This window comes from Aplysia californica, unplaced genomic scaffold (assembly GCF_000002075.1).
Source record: "Aplysia californica isolate F4 #8 unplaced genomic scaffold, AplCal3.0 scaffold00193, whole genome shotgun sequence".
In the NCBI taxonomy this organism is placed as follows: domain Eukaryota; kingdom Metazoa; phylum Mollusca; class Gastropoda; order Aplysiida; family Aplysiidae; genus Aplysia; species Aplysia californica.
This window is the reverse complement of record NW_004797463.1, coordinates 1177371-1197708: the sequence shown is the minus strand read 5'-3', so window position 1 is coordinate 1197708 and position 20338 is coordinate 1177371. Positions and strand designations below refer to the sequence as shown.

General features: G+C 37.9%; 1 protein-coding gene across 1 annotated transcript; it reads left to right on the top strand.

The window, feature by feature from the left end:
• Nucleotides 1–10727: 10727 nt before the first annotated feature.
• On the top strand, nucleotides 10728–12722 carry LOC101860331 (tigger transposable element-derived protein 4). The gene has a single exon (XM_005098790.3). The coding sequence runs from the start codon at nucleotides 10963–10965 to the stop codon at nucleotides 12535–12537; it is 1575 nt and encodes a 524-aa protein (XP_005098847.1). The 5' UTR covers nucleotides 10728–10962; the 3' UTR covers nucleotides 12538–12722.
• Nucleotides 12723–20338: the final 7616 nt, after the last annotated feature.

Here is a 20338-nt window from a genome sequence, read left to right as displayed (position 1 = left end):
TGTGGCTTGATTCAGATGATCGTTTAACTGGCATGGCATATATAATGAGGCGCCCTCCCTCCCTCCCTCCCATCCCCCTATCTTTTTTCCTTTAACTTAATTGGCCAGCTTTTCACATGTGCAAGGCCCAAAATTTTGAAAATAAAGAGAAAAAAATATGCACTTTTTAAAATCTGTGGTGTCCGTTGCACGTGCTCATGAAATGTTTTGTGGAAATACGAATTCTAAATCTGTCCCCATCGTTTTATGCAAGAAAAATTCTGAAATTATGCAAACTGAGCCAAAAAATGTGAAATTAGGCGATTTTGTTAATTTTTGACTAAGAATGATAAAGGAAAATAATCAGGAATTATGCACAAAATGATCAAATTTTGCAGGGTGCATAAGACCACGGGGACAGCTAAATGTTGGGGGGAAAAATGCCTGAAAAGTTGAACGATGTAGGTACAATTGTTAAAAGAATTGAAGCAGTTTATTGTTGTCTCTCTTGTGAAAAGTTTTTCAATTCTTGGCTGAGTAGAACAGTTGAACAGCTTGCCAACGTTCTATTTTTTTAATACCTCTGGTTTGTTCAGTAAGTATCGCACCCTTTCTCTATCCCCCCCAGCAATAACAAGGTACTGGCAATGAATGACATAGCATTTGTGCTAGTACCAATAGTACCATACATGTCACTTTTGCTAAGCTCGTCTGAATTTCCCAAGGAAGAGGCAACTAACATGTTTGAGACTTTTCATTGGTGAAGGGAATAATGTGTGACAATAAATAACACGTTACAAATTAATAGTTGTAAAGCACACATAAAACATGCTTTAGAGCATGGATACGTGCTATATATATAAATACAATTATTATACATTTTTTCTGCTGTATTATTATTGTCATCATGAAATGTTCAGCTTTATTGTCTTGCTCTTGTTTGCAGCTTACTTTTGATAGTACGAAATTCTGTGTGCCTGCAGAGAAAATTCATTCCAGTTTTGTGGTGATTGATTGGGCTGTGAATGGTGTTTATTTCTTTGTCTTGTCAGCCTCTAGAAGACATGGAAAGTTTAACAGTGAGTAACAGACTCTTTGTGTGATTGCTATTGGGCCCTGTGGTATGGCTGTTAGCCCTCCGAGTGTTGCTCACAAATGTTCGCTTTTGAAGACAAGCGGGCTAACCCAGATTTTGGGGGTTTCCAGAAATCGTGACCCTCACCAAAAATGGGCATTGCCCTACCTATAGGAGAAGTTTGGTTTCATCAGTATGTATATTTTTTTGATTATAGATAGAAAACTCTCCTTGTCTTTTAAAGAAACTGAACAAGGGGCAAAAACTTAACCTTCGGTTTTCTCGAAACAACATCTTTCAGGACAGCCCCCTTGTGCTTAAAAGCGACCAGATAGCCTGTTAGGCCATAAACCTATGCATTTTCAGAAAGTAGAATGCAAATAGAAAAAAAGGGCTAATTTGATAAAGATTTGATATATTTGGCGATATTAAGAAACAGGACAAACAACCAAAAATAGTATCTCAAATTATAACGATGGAAAAAAATCGCCCGGGACACCACAGAAAGAAACTGACAGCTGATTTAATTGGCCGCTGACACTTGGAGGGTTAATTTGTTCTCCCCCCCAGCCCTTCTTCCCCCTTGAGTGATTGCTAGTCTTGATATAATATGTATGTAATCTTTATTTGACTTTGTAAAGAAACCCCACACCCACCTTTTGTACATAGATGTTTTGTAATGACGCCAGTGCCTGCTGATGAGAATAAACTACACACGGAATAAATAAGCATCATTTTTCTCTGTGTGTGTGCTTTTAAAAATAATGTTAAGGTACAACCCGCGTTACATGTATTATGTATTTTTATTATGTGTATATTTATCCTGTTATTGAGTGGAAAAAAAACATTGAATGAAGATGAAAAAGAGGAGGGTGTTCTTCTTTTGTATTTTTAAAGATAAAAACATTGTCCTGAAGTTGAAACTTTGGAAGTTTTTTTGTTGTTGTCTTTTGTCTTCGAGGATGAATTATTGGAATGGTACATGATGGTCTTCTATCGATGTTTGTCCTTGAACAATGGGACCTGTGTGCTCTCCGCTAGCGTAAGGCTGGCTGTGGGTGGTTGGCGGGTGCTCTGGTGTGGTTTGCTACTTCTTTCCCCCAAAAAAATATGTCGTCTCTTTCTCCCCTTCTTCTTTTTTTATGTTTGTTACTCTCTTGTAATGCCTCTAATCTTCGGCACATGACCTTATTGTGTTGCGAGTGCTGTAAAACTCTTACTAAAACTAAGGCAGGTTGCTGAGTGTGCATGTTTTGACCATGAGTCATTCAGTCTTTGCCCTCAATGGAATTTACAAATTATTGGATTTTTTATTGCTTTCGTGTAATACATAGTAATTTACTGTCACAGTTCACGCATTTGTGTGTTTGTTGAGCTCTGTCTCTCTGTGTTTCTCTGTCTCTCTCTATATCTCACACAAACACACACACACATACACACACTCACACACACACACGCACACAGGTACACACACATGCTTAGTAACACCCTGTTACCTGTTATTCCATTGAATTCTCAGTCTCTCTGTCTGTCTCTCTCTATATCTCACACAAACACACACACACATACTTACACACACACACACACACACACACACACACACACACACACACACAGGTACACACACATGCTTAGTAACACCCTGTTACCTGTTATTCTGTTAAAAACTTTTCTTATTTGTTTTCTATTCCCTACCCCAATTATTCACACTCACATATTATAAGTAAATAATTAGCTTTTGATGGTCTGTTATATTTAGACTTACTCATATTGGCCGCTTTTAAGCACAAGGCGGCTATCCCGAAAAATTCTGTTTTAAGTAGAAAATCAAATGTAAAGTTTTTGCCCCTTGTTCAGTTTCTTTAAAAGACAAGGAGAGTTTTCTCTTTAACCAAACAAACATACACACCAATTAAACCAACCTTCTCCTATAGGTAGGACAATAATGTCCACTTTTGGTGTAGGTCAAAATTTCTGGAAATCCCGGAAATCTGGGTTAGCCCGCTTGTCCTGAAGAGCAACCAATCTAAAAATTAGCTCTTGCGTGTTCACCCAACAGTCCTGAATGCAAAGCATGCTTAGTGTGTTCCACCTTTACCCGTTTGTATACCAAATGCGTATTTCAATGTGAGATGGTGGGTGGTTGGCGGGTGCTCTGGTGTGGTTTGCTGCTTCTTTCCTATTTAAAAAAATCTATCGTCTCTATCTCCCCTCCTTCTTTTTTGGGCTTGTTATTCTCTTGTAACACCTCTAATCTTTGGCACTTATATGACCTTATTGTGTTGCAAGTGCCGTAAAACTCTTACTAAAACATAACAATGTGAGATGGCGTAATTTTAGTTTTCTCCTCAAGAACTTGGATGCAGGAGCTTTGTTGGCTCGGGGGGGGGGGGGGGGGGGGGTCTCTGTTTTACTATAAAGGCATTACACTGCAGTTTAGACATTATAAAGGCATGAAAGCCTGACCACACTGAAATGGACCCTCATGAAGAGGGAGTTGGAAGCAAGGAGCACCCCGTCTTCTTAAGACCCCAGTTCTATATATTCAAATAATTCAAGTAAAGTAATTCAAGTATTTACTGTACTGTAAAGGCATGAGACTTACTTTTGTATCAGGTCAAAGGTAGTCTGGGCATTAGAGTATCTTTGTCTAGACATAAAGACTGTGCTATGTAGGAGCTAAGTAGGGCATTTTATGTATTGAGTATATGTGTGTGCGCCTAGAGAAAGGTACCAAAAGTCAGATTTTGACCATTTTGAGTTAAGGGTTGTACCTTATAGCAAATTCAATGCTGAACACAGGGTTTTTAAAAATTTCTTAGATATCTCAAGTAGTTTTTGAGATATTGCACATTTTACGAGGTAGGGTATAAAAATATAATTTTGAGAAAATGAGCTTTTTAGTTTAAAAAACGTGAGAACACCTACAAAAAATTTTAAAAAATCCTATTTTTTCTATGTATTTCTTGATTGAAAATTCATTTCCAATTTGGCATTCAGTTTCGGTTGACATCGATATCATGAATGGAATTCAGTGGTAAACCATAGCAGAGAAGAGAAAATGCCCCTCAACAATACATTTTAACACCTTTTAAAAGCAGTTTTCATTATTTGTTATAGCCTTCCCTCAAAATAAAACATTTAGAAGTCAAATCAATGAAAACCCTTGGAGCACATTGTAAAAAAATGTTGGATCTATCATTTTTTTTATGGGAACACATTTTTTAAAGTCAAAAATATGATTTTTGTCTTCACCAGCCTGTAACTTGAAACTGTCGTCGGCAACTTTTGCACCTTTCTCTGGGCGCACACACACATATCTACAGCATACCTGTCAAAATGATAAAGCAAAGAGTGTGATATCTTTTGATGGAGCAGACACTGATGTAATATTAATATATATGGCAAATTGTTTCATATGGAAGATATTTGACTCATTAATCTCCCACACACAGCGCTCTTCTGCTTATGGTAGGCCTACATTACAACTTGTTGCATATTTTCAAGGTCATACGACTTGGTTTGTATATTTGGTAGGCACTGCTACTAGTGCTTTCATATTCTTTTTTCACACTGTAGAAAAAACGCAGGGGGGGGGGGGGGGTGTAAAAATTTCGTTTCATATAATTATTATGTAATATTAACCCTATCCTTACGTCATGTTTTACTATCGTAAGGAACTCTGTGCCTTCACTTTCCCAAGCCTGTCAAAATGATTTTTTGAGAAATACTGAAAGTTTCAAAGAGATCTTTGTACTAGAAGTATTCTAAAATGTGAAGAATACAACCCCGGGGGTACAAAATGACCATAGTACTAGTACGTACGGATAGGGTTAATATGTTATTGATAGCGCAAATGAACTTCCTTTTCCCAGCTGGTGTGGGGTTTTATTTGCTGGGAAGTACATTTTTTTTTTCAAGGTAGTAAACTTTTTCAGGAAATATTGCTGGACACTCTGACTGAAAAGGTTGTTGTTACAGGTAAATATGTCTTGTCCAAGTGGCTGTGAGAGAGCAGGTTTGTTGACTGTTTTCTCAGAATGATGTTCTTTGTCTTCACGTTCATGCATTGAAATAGAACATCATGGCTGTCACAGGTCTGTCTTAAGTCCAAATTTGGAGAATTGTTCTACGCCCTCTCAAAGTTCTATCATCCTAGATGCACCTTTCAACACCACCTAGATCTAAATGAAGTTTAAATACATGTACTATAGTCAAGGCTTACAATTTTCTTGCTTTCCATGATTGCTGAAAGGAACCACACGACAAAAAACAGTTTTTTGTTTCTGACATAAAAAGTACCCAAACGGATGTAAGTGGATTGCTTGCGACACTGGTGACGTGCTTAACCCTATCCGTACGCCGTGTTTTACTATCGTATCCATACGACGTGGGGAACTCTGTACCATCACTTTCCTAAGAGGAAATTTACTGGTTAATCTGATCTGTATGCTTTGCCTAGCTGTCTATACTATCAAAATGATTTTTTGAGAAATACTGAAAGTTTCAAAGAGATCTTCATACTAGAAGTATTGTAAAATGTGAAGAATTCGACCCCGGGGGTACAAAATGACCCCAGGGTGTACGGATAGGGTTAATGGGGTATGAGGGATTTACAGAAACCCGTGTGGCGTCGGCGGCCTAGTGGTTAGCCTACCAGACTCGTAATTGTGAGATTGCAAGTTCGGGGGTTTGAGCCCCAGCTCGGTCCGACGTTGTGTCCTTGGGAAAGCCACTTTATACAAATTTTCCACTTGGCTCGGTCCTTTCGGAGAGGGATGTTAAACTCGAAGTTCCCACCTCTTAAATACCCTAACAGTGTTGATATTGATAGGGACGTTAAACCGAAACCATTTTTCACTGGAACCTGCTGGTGTATGCTGCCTCTCTTGCTTTCAGTATAATACATTGCTGCATCGAGTATGTAGCGTCCACATTTGCCTTTTTAGTGTAAAAAATTGGTCTCTTTTAAGGACAAGTGGGCTTACCCAGATTTTGGGGGCTTCCAGAAATCTTGAACACCAAAAGTTGATACAGTATTGCCCTACCTATAGGAGAAGTTTGGTTTCATCGGTGCGTATATTTGTTTGCTTATAGAGAAAACTCTCCTTGACTTTTAAAGAAACTGAACAAGGGGCAAAAACTTTACCTTCGATTTTCTCAAAACAGCATTTTTCGGGATAGCCCCCTTGTGTTATGTAAAAGGGACCAATAGAGTCATGATGAATTGTCAATGTGCTGTCCTCGTTATGGCTGGCTATGTTCTTTACAGTGGTGGCGGTCATTCTTTTTTTTTCGCGCAATTTTTTTTTTTTTTTTTTTTGCAGCAGCCCAGATTTTTGTTTGTTGAACTTGTCACTTTTCATGGCTAATTGTATGAATTTTTGTAACTGATTGAGTCTTTGACTTTGCATCTTCAGATCATATGATCCAGATATATATATATGTGCATGTTTTGTTTTTCACAAAGACTATGTATGGTGCAGCATTTCTATGACACAGATTGATTTGATATTGTGAAAAATATAGAACAATAAATACGATTTGGACAAACTCTTGAGGGTTTCATTTCTGTCCTTCAAATTTTACCTTGTGAGGGCATACAGTACTGCTATTTTTTTTCTTAGTTTTAGGCAAGTTTTTTTAAAAGTACAGCACTTGCAATACAATAACGGCATATAAGTGCTGGAGATTAGAGGCGTTACAAGGCAGTAATAAACATACACAAAAAAAGAAGGAGGTGAGATAAGGATGATAGATGTTTGATAGGAAAAAAGAAGCAAACCATACCAGAGCACCCGTCAACCACCCACACAGGAGAAGGAAAAACATCTGTACAAAGTCAAAGAGGAATAGATTAAATCTAGAATCTATCTAGCACACAGCAGAGCGTTTCACGTAAACGAACTTGAAAATATATGTGAGGGAGGCGTGCTGACAAAATGAGCTGCTTCTCGCAGTACACAAACGGAGATATTGGCCAAAAATTGACACTAGAATCAAATTTGTTGAGTTTCTATTGATGCCATATTCCTTAAGTATAACATACTTTTTATTTTATACTTATAAATTGTAAAAACTTCACCTATAAGTGTGATGTATCTATTTCCTTAAGGCCTGAATCCGAGAAGTAACTCATTTTGTCAAAATGTTTCACATATCCTCATGCAATGATGAAGATCATCATGTAAACTTGAAGAATTCAAGACTGAATGAAGTGGTTTCAGTTGCTTTTAATCATGCAAAACAACAATTTTCCAACACCTGTAAAAAATAAGCGACCCCTAGACATATATATATATAACATTATATACTAAATCATGTATAAATGCGTGTATTGAAAGGAAAAAACATGAGGTGTTGGTAAACTACAGGGATGTTGCAATCATTGGCAATTCAAAATAAAATGTTCCATGTACATATGTAACCATAAGTGCAGACAAATGTAAGGAAAAATACAAATTTAATTCGTAGGTAAGTTGTAACAATTAATATTTGTACGAAGCATGAATGTGATCCCTGATGTCATGTGGAGCAAAATATTGACTTAGATAAATTGGCACTACATGTATTGCAATGGCTTACTAACTACCATTCCAGTCTGAATAGCAAATGTCCTGCTCAGACTTGCAGCTTAGAAGATTTATTATACATAATACGTAGAGTTGAAAAACTACAGGCCTGTTCTGTAAGGTATACTATAGATCTAGTTATGCTCGCTTTTTTCTTCCTTCCATATTTGTGACGGTTTTTAAATGTGGATCAATGTTAACAAAAAACAAACTAACAAAACTAAAACTAAAACAAAAACACCACTGTTAGTCAAACCATGGACAATTACTACAGAACGCACACAATCACCCTGAATTCTGTAAACAGATCTTATGTCCATTTATACACATCTAGATTATACCTTGTAATAACACTTGTTGTCCAACATTTTGACATTTACGGTAGTTTCACTAATAGCAATACATCATGAGATCTTCTTTCATTATATGGTCGCTTTTCAGCACAAGGGGGCTATCCCGAAAAATGCTGTTTTGATAAAATCGAAGGTAAAGTTTTTGCTCCTTGTTCAGTTTCTTAAAAATACTAGGAGAGTTTTCTCTATTATAACCAAAACAAATATACACACCAATGAAACCAAACTTCTCCTGTAGGTAGGGCAATGCCCACTTTTGGTGTAGGTCAAGATTTCTGGAAACCCCCGAAATCTGGGTTAGCCCGCTTGTCTTTAAAAGCAACCATATAATTATAAGCCTGAGAATTCAAAGACTAGAGAAAATTCTCTGTAGACAATTCAACTTTTGAGATTTATTTCAGTGCCTTCCTCTCTGCATTATAGCGAGTACTTATAAGTCTTCACAATTTTGCTTTTTATTATTGTTGTATAAAACTATTTTCAAGTAGATTGTTCAGAGAATGGGGTATCTTCATGCCTTCATGGGTGAACATCTTTTTGTTTCAGTTTAAGAAATTTTGAGCTGGTCCAGAATGTGGAATGTACTCTTGTTTCTTAGTTAAAGGAAGAAGGAAAAGTAAATGACCATATATGGCAGAGAAGGAAAAGTAAATGACCATATATGGCAGAGAAGGAAAAGTAAATGACCATATATGGCCGAGAAGGAAAAGTAAATGACCATATATGGCCGAGAAGGAAAAGTAAATGACCATATATGGCAGAGAAGGAAAAGTAAATGACCATTAGGCGAGAATTGTGTAAAGTGATCACATGCTTGACCTAATTAATTGTGCACTTTAAAGTGAGCCAACTCTTTCACCTGACCAAACAGTTTGAAGTGGCTCAAAATAATATGGGAGGGGTTGCGCATGACAATTTATATTACATTACTAGATTTGCGTTAAGCATTGGTGTGGTATTTCCGTTAAAGTAGATCTATTTAAGCATTTTAGTATTTACAAGTGCGAATGTACTAGAGGGTCTGCTGTGCAAATCATTGCCAAGAAGAAGGGTAGAAATCAAGATTTGTTTTAGTTTTAGTAGAGGTTTTACAGCGCTCGCAACTGCATAAGGTCATATGAGCACCAGAAGATTAGAGGTGTTACAAGAGAGTAACAAACATAAAAAAAGAAAAAGAGATAAGGACGATAGATGTTTGATAGGAAAGAAGAAGCAAACCACACCAGAGCACCCGCCAACCACCCACTGCAAGACTTAGTGTGTGCAAGACATTGTGTAAGAACAAAGAGATTCTGATCCTTTCAAATATCTGCTTTGCTTTCCATCTCTAGCAGCTCAAGAAATCCTACCACCCGGAAATATTGATCATTCAAGTTAACTTTTTCAGGAGACAAATTCAGGTCGTTGGACAATGCTTGATGATGTATTCTTTGGGTACTTCAGAAAAGAAGAACTTCATTATAAATACAGATTTTTCACCCTTGTTTTTTTTTGTTTGTTTTACCAGTATCTCAAACTTTAAAAAAAAGCAGGCTGCAACTTTTTAGTTAAAAAAAAAATTTAGAAACGATAAATTTTTTTAAATAGGAAAGGAGCTAACCACACCAGAGCACCCGCCAACCACCCACCAGGCAGCAACATTCATTTCTATGGTAGTAAGACTTCTATTACATATATACAAATTCGTGTGCTTGGTTTGTTTAAGCTGGTTTGAAATGTGCTGCAACATTGCCACCATTCTGTTGATCTGACACATATAACTTATGTAATTTATAATATATAGGAGGCATATATATATATATATATATATATATATATATATATATATATATATATATATATATATATATATATATATATATATAGGAGGCATATATATATCTATATATATTATATATAATATATATGTGTATGTCCGTTATATGTCCTTATAATGAGATGAACATTGTCCTATAACCAGTTTTCATTTAGGCACATTACGAACCCCCCCCCCCCCCCCCCCCCCCCAGGTGGTGTTGAAGATTAGAGGTGTTACAAGAGAGTAACAAACATAAAAAAGAAGAAGGGGAGATAAGGACGATAGATGTTTGATAGGAAAGAAGGAGCAAACCACACCAGAGCACCCGCCAACCACCCACGATACAGTATATGGGATATCTATTTAAAGATTAATGAGAAGAAGAAGGACCAGCCAAATTCAACCTATTCTAGAAATGCTATGAGCATGAATCATGGTAAAACTAACATATAGTGTAAAGCGCATAGAGCCTGCTGTTGAGCGGGGATATGCGCAATACAAATGCTATCTATTATTATTATTATTATTAAAACTAACATGCTGGTACAGTCCGTGCCCGGCTTTAAACACGCCGGCATAAAACACGTTTCGGACTCAAGCACGCTAAGTAACGGCTCGAATTTTTGCTAATATAATAAATTACACGCCTTTAAGCACGGTGACTTCGACTTCAGGCACGCTTCATTTACAAGACAGTCAATACTTTCATGATGACCCATCGAAGTTCGAACAGTCTACACCGCAGCTGTGATCAGAGAAACACAAAGAACGCAAGTGTTGGCGACAGACAGACAGACACACACAGACACACACACGTGGAGAGGAAGGCAGAGAGACGCACACAGTCACGCGCGTGGTGTGGACATAGGATCTAGTCTAGGCCTAGGGCAAAGCTACACACAGACGAAAAAATACAAAGAGAGTCGGGGAGGCGCGAAAGTGAGGCTGGCTGCGACTTCACTTTGCCCCTCGCTTTCCGCTTTCCTGATCACGCGCGAGGTGGGGTGAAGGCGGTGGTATGAATGTGGCACAGCGGGCAGCGATAGCCTAGTGCAGGCAGTCGGGCGTCGGGCAGTGTGTAAGCCTTGTGTGTTGTATCGTGACTGGTCCACAGAGTACAGACCGAAACTACACCTCATCAGAGATTACACTAAACGACGTCTTAAATCGACCAAAACCAACATCATGGCGGCGAAAAGAACCACGCTCACTATAGAGCAAAAGTTGAACATAATCGAAGAGATGGAATCTGGCCAAGATCAAGATCAGAACTTCGCCGAGACGGCTCGCAAGCATGGCGTTTCAAGATCTGTCATTTCTAGACTGTGGAAAACTAGAGAGGAAACTCGCAGCACCGCCAAAGATTTTCAAAATCTTTCAAGGAAGCGAAAAGCCCGTTTCAAAGAAGAGGACGTCGATATTGCTCTCAACGTCTGGCTGTGTCAGAAAAACGAGCATTGTGCAAGGATCAACGGACCTATCCTGAAACAGAAAGCGCAGCAATTGGCGGAGGAGATGGGCCACGACTTCACACCATCGGAGGGATGGTTAAGCCGCTTCAAAGAACGCCACAGCATTACATTCAGACGGGGGCATGCCAGGGAGATTGAGAAACAACGCACAGACTTCGAGTTGGCTCAAAACTGGAAAGATCGCGTGATGGTAGGTGGTTTCTTGAATGATTATTCACCTAATGATATCTACAACGCTGGTGAAACGGGAATCTTTTTCAAAGGTCTCCCGGATCGCGGCTTCGTTTATCGGAATGCGAAAATCAGTGGTGGCAAAAAACAAAAAGATAGACTCACTATTCTCATCTGCGCCAATATGTCTGGCACTGACAAAAAGAAACTTCTCGTAATTGGGAAAAGCAAATCGCCTCGTGGCTTTCCCAGCAAAGTGTCAAAGCTTCCCGTCGACTATAAACACTCTGACAATGCATTGATGACACCGGACATTTTCACCGACTTTCTTCGATCGTGGGACCAATCACTTCGTCTTCAAAGAAGATCAATTGTGCTTTTTGTTGACACCTGTAGAGCGCATCTTAAACCAACAGGTCTTACGTGCATTAAGTTGGAATTTTTACCCCCCAATACCACCGCAACACATCAACCTATGGATCAAGGCATTATTCGGAACTTTAAATGCCACTATCGTGCTGCGGTGAACAACATCATCATCAGCGAGCTCGATTCCGACGAGTCAAAGAAAGCCAGCGACATTCTAGCCACCATCACTGTCTTGAGAGCCATTTACCTACTGCAAGAAGCATGGTCATTGGTTACCCCAGAAACGATCAAAAACTGTTACAAGTGTGCAGGTTTCGTTATCAACTCTACAAGCGAGGATGTGCCAGCTATTATTAACCCTGTGACATTTATTCCACCGAAAAACATGGACCCTGAAATGTTTGAAGAATTTATCGCCGTGGATGACGACGCACCTGTGACTGGCGAATTAACAGACGGTGAAATTGTTCAACTAAACACCTTGGTGGAAAGGAAAAAGCGATCCCGAGCGGAGGTGGAAGTGGAAGAGGAGAGCGCTGAAGCTGAAGAGGTAGAAGTAGAAGAAGCGGCGACCAAAATGCCTTCTCCCTCGGAGCTGTTGCAAAGCCTGAACACCGTTCGTGTATTCATGGAATCTGCTGGCCTCACATCTCAAACTAAATTCCAGGCAGTTACGAGAGCCGTGCAGGAGAGCGTTATTTCAAACCGCAAGCAAAGCTTCCTTACTGATTTTTTTCCAACAAAATAAAACAAGACCCCCCCCCAACACCCAACCTTCTCCTCAATGCCGAATTACTCCATCACGTCTTTATGTTCTTAAAACTACGTTTTCCACATCTTTTGTTTTTTCATGTTTGTTTCCTTACCTGCCTTGATACATGTTCTTGATTCCATTAAAATTATTACGTTGACTAGTTCACGTTTACTTTATTCTCAGGTGATCAACAAATCTTTCATTTCATGCTTTTTCAAATTGATTGTTTGTATTCTATTATTACCATGATAAGTAATAAAAAAAATAAAATAAAAAAACAAAACAAAACAAACGAACAAAAACTACCAAGGAGGGTAAAAATGACAGCGCACACTTTTGAGCGACCACGGCTTACAAACAAAGGGAAATAGCTCAGGAAATGTTCTACATGATGGAAAACGTCCGGATAATGTTACTTCGCACTCAAGCACGCCTCGGCATTAAGCACTCTTATATAATATATAATGCTTTCTACCGATGACCGAGCTTAAAGCCGGCGTGGACTGAACTGGCAGATGTAGAAAAGCAAAATTGTAGGCTACTGTTCTTCGCAGGAAAAGAAATTACCGAATTGTCAAAACAGACTTTCTGTCTACTACCCCGATCAAACTATACATGATCAATAAAGAGGAATATAATGCAAGACAAAAATTAAGTTTTTAGTTGATCAGAGCTATTGGATGAGGCTTTAGTAGGCCCTATTATTAATTATAAACCAGTTTCTGGACATGTTTCTCCCTGGTAACTACATGTAGCTGCAACAACAGCACACACTTAACCCTATCCATACGCCCTGGGGTCATTTTGTACCCCAGGGGTTATATTCTTCACATTTTAGAATACTTCTAATTCGAAGATCTCTTTGAAACTTTCAGTATTTCTCAAAAAATCATTTTGACAGACTGCTGCGGAAAGCGTACGGATCGGATTAACAAGTAAATTTCCTCTTTGAAAAGTGGTGGCACAGAGTTCCCCATGTCGTATGGATACGATAGTAAAACACGACGTACGGATAGGTGAATTAGTCGAGTCAGAATTATTTTCCACACATCAACTGAGCCTTAACGATCAGCAACTGCTTTATCATAATATCAATCTGCCAGATCAAAACCCACTCAAAATCACCATTGACTCTAGATACTAAGGTAAAAAATAAAGTTGTTCCCTTATCCGATCTGGACATTGGGGATTGCCTTGTTAGTGAGACAACTGCCTGGGCCTTTGGCATATTGTGGTAGGGAGGCCAGTTTCTTTCCACGCCACCTTTACTTCCCCAACTCGAAGTCAGGTACCCATTACTGTTTGGGGGGGGGGGCGGCGAAAAAAATGTGTCCAAACTGATGCTCGAACCCAGACTTTCCGCTTCGGAGACGAGCGCTCTACTAAGATAGGCATGGTATGAACAGCATTGGATTTTTGCTGTGTTTCAATATTTTCCCTTCCAGCATTTCAACACTTGGTACAGACACACTTGTTTATTGTACAGGTTTTCTCTTGCTTCGTAGACTGTGAGAGTAGCAAAAAAACCATTTCCAACTTCCAACCAAAAAAACTCAAGACATATAATACAGTGTAATGTTGCTTGACAAATATATGTAATGTACAAACTCAAACTAATTCTTATCTTATGGCAACATTTTAAAATAATCCACAGCTAAAAACTCATCTGGACATAAAAATTAAAAACTACAGGGAGAAAACTGATGATGTCACAAGTACCTTAGACCTATTAACTGAAAATTTAGGTCCAGAGACTTCCTTCATGAAAGATTTCTGAGAAGTCTTTGAGTGAGGTTTACAGTTAAAACATTCAATTAGTTAGTTAAGTTTTATAGTAGAGGTCTTACGGCACTCGCAACTGCATCATAAGGTCATATATGAGCACCAGAAGATTAGAGGTGTTACAAGAGAGTAACAAACATAAAAAAAGAAGAAGGGGAGATAAGGACGATAGATGTTTGATTGGAAAGAAGAAGCAAACCACACCAGAGCACCCGCCTACCACCCACATTCAATAAGTGAGTAAATTAGTGGTGATTTCAGACAGATTTCTTCTTTTCATGTTATCATTGTGATGCACTTTGGGGATTTGAGGAAAAAGCCTGTAGACAGAGTGAACATCACCAGTTCTTTCCCCACGTAGATTTCATTTGTTATGCCTATGTTTTACTATGTCTGTCTAATCACTGATTTTTGATCTACCACGAATTTTCCTCTACAACAAAATAATCAGTATCAGCTACATTTATAATGAAATTCACATAACAATGCACTACCTGAGCACAAAACAATCCAGTAACTGTAAATAAGTTGAAAATACAATACGGTGATGTAAAATACCACTGAAAAGGAGTAATATTTTCTTATATAATTATATTATATATATTTATACATATGTATATATATATATCTATATATATATATATCTATATATATATATATATATATCTATATATATATCTATATATATATAAAATAAAACAGTAGGGCCTACCCTTTCCTACATCATTTTCTTTCTAATATTTTGTACTAGTAAATGACGATCCGAGACCCGATCCCCAAATGGGCACCCTGTATTACAGAGATATCTTGTTTGAGCTATCATTTCAAACAGCAAATTCTATTGCAACTAAGTATGATAAAAATTAATATATTAAAAAAAAAGAATACTGTCAGCACATACCCTGTTTGTATCTCTGTGGATAAATTTTTCATTTTTTTCCTCTATACGTACGCCCTGGGGTCATTTTGTACCCCCAGGGTTATATTCTTCACATTTTAGAATACTTCCAGTACAAAGATCTCTTTGAAAATTTCAGTATTTCTCAAAACATCATTTTGACAGACAACTATGCAAAGCTTACGGATTTGATTAACGAGTAAATTTCCTGCTCTTTGGAAAGTGGTGGCACAGAGTTCCCCACGTCATACAGATACGATAGTAAAACACGATGTACGGATAGGGTTAAAGTAATTAATTTTTCAACTTGCCCAAAAATGATACACTTTCTTTCAAGTTTCACCACAGAACAGTGAATACTGAGGGGATGCTCACGCAGAGAAGCTTGGAATGAAAAGGTCAAACAATTGATGTATTAACTCTTTAAACTCCGGCGATGATAACCCTGTTCTCCATCGGACACTAGAGACAACTGTTTCGTTTCATTTAGTGCTAGTTTTTGCTTGTTTTTCGGAACTATTCCCAGACCAAGATTTTTTTCAGTAATGAATTTTAGTCTTTGTTTCCATGATGTAGAAGTTGGAGGAAAGCTTTTGTGTTTATAATGAGACATAGAGCACTAGGTTTAGGTGACTGTAGAAAAAACTGCGGGAAGCGGTGGAAAAAACTCAGGGTTTAAAGAGTTAAGCGTTGCACTACTGCTACTGTTACACTGAGGTACTACAATGCTGCAAATAAGACAAAATAATGCGACTCCTTTCCATTCTAAATATAATGGATTGCCATTGATTGAGCTGTTGAATATAATACATGTAATACCTTGTTTCAATAACATTAAGTTCAAGTTCATTAAGGAGAGAACAGTCAAACAAAGCGTGTTCAACACAGGATTCAAAATGTGAGGCGTGCTGACAAAATGAGTTACTTCTCGCAGTCCACAAATGGAGATATTGGCCAAAAATTGACACTAGGGTCAAATTTGTAGATTTTCTATTGATGCCATATTCCTTAGGTATAACATACCTTTTATTTCATACTTATAAAATGTAAAACCTTCACCTATAAGTGTGATGTATCTATTTCCTTAAGGCCTGAATCCGAGAACTAACTCATTTTATCAGCTCGCTTCACAAATGTCAACTAATATGACTAATTTCACACAGAAATACAACAGCAACTATGAAAGGTAGATAAAAATCAAACATAATTGAAGCACAGAGGGATAAGGCTGGTTTCACAGGTAAACAACAAATACCGGTACCATAAAAATAGTAGCCAATCAAAACGGAACAGCCATGGGATGTCAGACTAGAAGTACAAGAACAAGTAATGGCACATGCTGGGTTATGCCCTGGTAGGTAACACCAAAGAGTCTACAGAACAAGATAGTTCACTCCTCTCTTTGAGCCAATTAAAAAAGTGTCTTCAAAATCCGGTGGCGCCTTCTTCTCAAAGGCGCACCCGTTGCGAACAGAGTTACCCTACTTGTGTGAAAAAAATCAAAGTGACGCTAACAAGTTTTTGAATAAATTATAAGAATTCGAGTTTTGGAAGAACGCTTTTTTGAAATGGTTATGCAGACATAAAAATTTCTTCCCGAGGAAGAGGCGACTGTTTTCTTCGTTTAATTTGACTTTAGAATGAGAGGTGAGAGGTCATTAAAATAAAAAAACCCTAAAACTCCACACTGAACGAACATGAACAGCTGATGAACAGCAGTCGATCTGCACACGCAAGGAGGTGCTATTCCTATTCTTCTTGTGGAGAAACGAAAGAGAGCTTCAAAACAATGACTGCTGCGCCATCTGAACCAACGAGCGGACTTCCGCGGACACTTTTTTGGCTGAGTGAACTAGATCTATCTTGTTATGTACCATCTTTGTTAACACTCATCAAAAGAGGTTAATAATGACAACTGAAGCTACAAGAACGAAGAGAAAACTCTCTCCCTATTCCTGAATCTATACAGCTGACTATCAGCAGGTAAAACAAAAAATTAGGAAAATTTCCCTGAATTTGGAGATCACATGGTCACTTTTAAGCACAAGGGGGCTATCCCGAAAAATGCAGTTTTGAGAAAATCGAAGGTAAAGTTTTTGGATCCCTGTTCAGTTTCTTTAAAAGACAACGAGAGTTTTCTTATAACTAAACAAAACAAATATACACATGAATGAACCCAAACTTCTTCTAAAGGTAGGGCAATTTCCACTTTTGGTGTGGGTCAAGATGTCTGGAAACCCCCGTACTCTGGGCTAGCCCGCTTGTCCTTAAAAGCGATCACATGTCCCCTAACATGAAATCAAAATTGTGAACAGATATCTATTCAGATTTATTTTCTAAATACAATAATAATAATAATAGATAGCATTTGTATAGCGCATATCCCCGCTCAACAGCAGGCTCTATGCGCTTTACACTATATTATTACCCCAGCAGACCATAGAACACTCCGAAACATTCTCAGCTTCCCGGGAAGCATACAGTGCGAGCAGCCGATTAAGCGCTCAAACACTAACAAACTGACAAGATCTTTCGCTGTCTATAGCCGGGTACCCATTCCCACCTGGGTGAAGTGAGGAAAATAAGTGTAAAGTGCCTTTCCCAAGGACACAACGTCGGGCCCCTGACGGGATTCGAACCCACGACCTTACGGTTGCGAGTCCGAGAGCCCTTGTCAAGATAAGAGCTATTAATGTAGGGCTACCGGTACTAGATCTGTGAAGCAAAACTTCCAACTGGCGCACATTTGACCTGAAAATATTTATGGAGCAAAATGTTCTTGAAATTTGGAGGGAAAAAAATCATTTTCAGCTAAAATTTTCACATAGAAGGAGACTTAGTTTATAAGACAATTAAATTTCTTGCTGAAGCAAACACAAAACCATAGCAAATAATCATAGTTATATATTGGATTTCTGAAAAAGAAACAACTAAAAACGAAACAAACTAGCTCCCATATCAGTAATATACATCACGTTCAATTGTTCAATTAAAAATCTTCTGAGATGTTTTCGGGTACTTAACAACTAAGGCACTTTGATGTCCTGATGATAATCTATTCACACGGACACGAAGAACAGAGAGTTGAAGTCTCGTTATCACATCAGGTCACAAAATGAATTCAATTTCTGCAACAGCAAACTTTCATTTATGAGATCTCTTTCCAGACAATACTATTCGTTGACAGTTGTACCAGTCCATGCCACCCATCAGTAAATCAGTCGACAACCTTATGAAGCAAAGATGAAAATGAAACCTGTCTATCATAAAAGTAAAAAAAAATCTAAGCAGTAGCAGATATTAAACTCCATTCATACGGAACATGTTATGGGATACTGAACCAGAAACAAAACGTAGAAAAACAACCCTCCTTTATATATACAAAAAGGATAACCTTTATATACATATATGTGAGGCAGCGTGGTGGAATCAGGCTCTCGTCAAAATAATGAAATCGAAGAAAACAGCAGTTTTCTCCCTGTTTAGCAATTTTTATTAAATTTTTGTTTTTTGGCTCAACACCTTTTATGTCCATTTACAAACATTCCTTTAAGTATTTCACTGAAAACGTTGATTTAAGGTAAAAAAAAATAAAAATTTACAGTTGCCATGGACTCTCCAGCTTTGGAATTCACCAAGCTTTGGCGGCCATTTTCTCTCTAATTTTACCTCTTAAATCAGGTGACCCCCACCCCCTTCAATCCAAAATATCTCGACCTCTATTGAAGATGGATGGGTAATTTTTTCATTGAAAGCAAGACAAATGAACAAGCTTGAAGATGATACCAATAACTCAATATGCCCAAAAATTGACGAGAGCCTGATTCCACCACGCTGCCTCACATATGAAAAAGGATAACCCAAGCACGAAATAAAAAAATAAGCTGGAAACGAAACGAAAACCAAAACTCTCTCCCCATTCCCGAATCTACCAGAACAATATGTGAGGTGTGCTGACAAAATGAGTTACTTCTCGCAATCCATATATGGAGATATTGGCCCAAAAGTTCACACTGGGGTCAAATTTGTAGATTTTTTATTTATGCCATTTTCTTTAACTATAATATGCCTTTCATTATTTCATACTTATAAATTGTAAAAACTTCACCTTTAAGCGTGACGTATCTATTTCCATAGGGCTCGAATCCGAGAAGTAACTCATTTTGTCAGCATGCTACACATACATATAGGAAAAGTACAAGGGAACCTTTAACCATCACATGAAAGACTTACAACTTACACTCCGCTAGAACAAAGTGAAATAAATGCAAACAGAAATCACTCAATCTGATAAAAGAAAAAAAAGCTGACATTAAAATGCCATGAAGACTAAATTGAACTCATATCATAGCACCCGACAAATTTTTCAAAAATTCAAGCACATTATTGGGTAATTATGTTCTTTTGCTCAAAATCAACAAACTTTGTGCTCATGATACAAAGCAATGGCAACAATTCATATAGAATGATCAATCAATAATAAATGTATTGAGAAACAACAACAACATTAACAACATCAAACAGCCATAAGATAAACTTATCAAGAACAAACCATCAACTAGATTACATCATAGAGAAACATGTATGTGATCAACAAAACTGGCGTGAGGTTCAACACATCATGAAACATACTCAAGACATCAAGTTCTTTACAACTTTATTCAATGCCCTTTTCTATCTCGTATAAAAACCCCCAGTGAATGCAGGTCACTGTATTAATAGAAATAAATCAAGCAGTAGATTACATATAATATATACTCATAGTAAAGGACAGGAGTAAAATAAAAAAAGAAGAAGATCAGCTCGTTTAAATATATGTTTATCAGTAGCTGTAAAATGCTCAGAAATCAGCAGCTTTCCAAAATGCGATACACACAAGTGACAAATAGTCACTTACTGACATGCAGTAATATAATACACCACTGCTAAATCTTCTTATCTTTCAATTCTCCAATCAGCAGAAACACGATGGTTAATCAAATACAAACATTGAGGACTTTTGTAAAAGGTTATTACACAGTTGGTGCTGGGCCATCACTTTGGTAGCCCATTCTTCCCGTAACTCTTTATCTCCGGCAAGCCACTCCCAGCGGCTCGCTGTCAGAACCCCTGTGT

Coding starts and splice junctions, on each gene's coding strand:
- LOC101860331 (XM_005098790.3), top strand. CDS start 10,963: ATGGCGGCGAAAAGAACCACGCTCACTATAGAGCAAAAGTTGAACATA.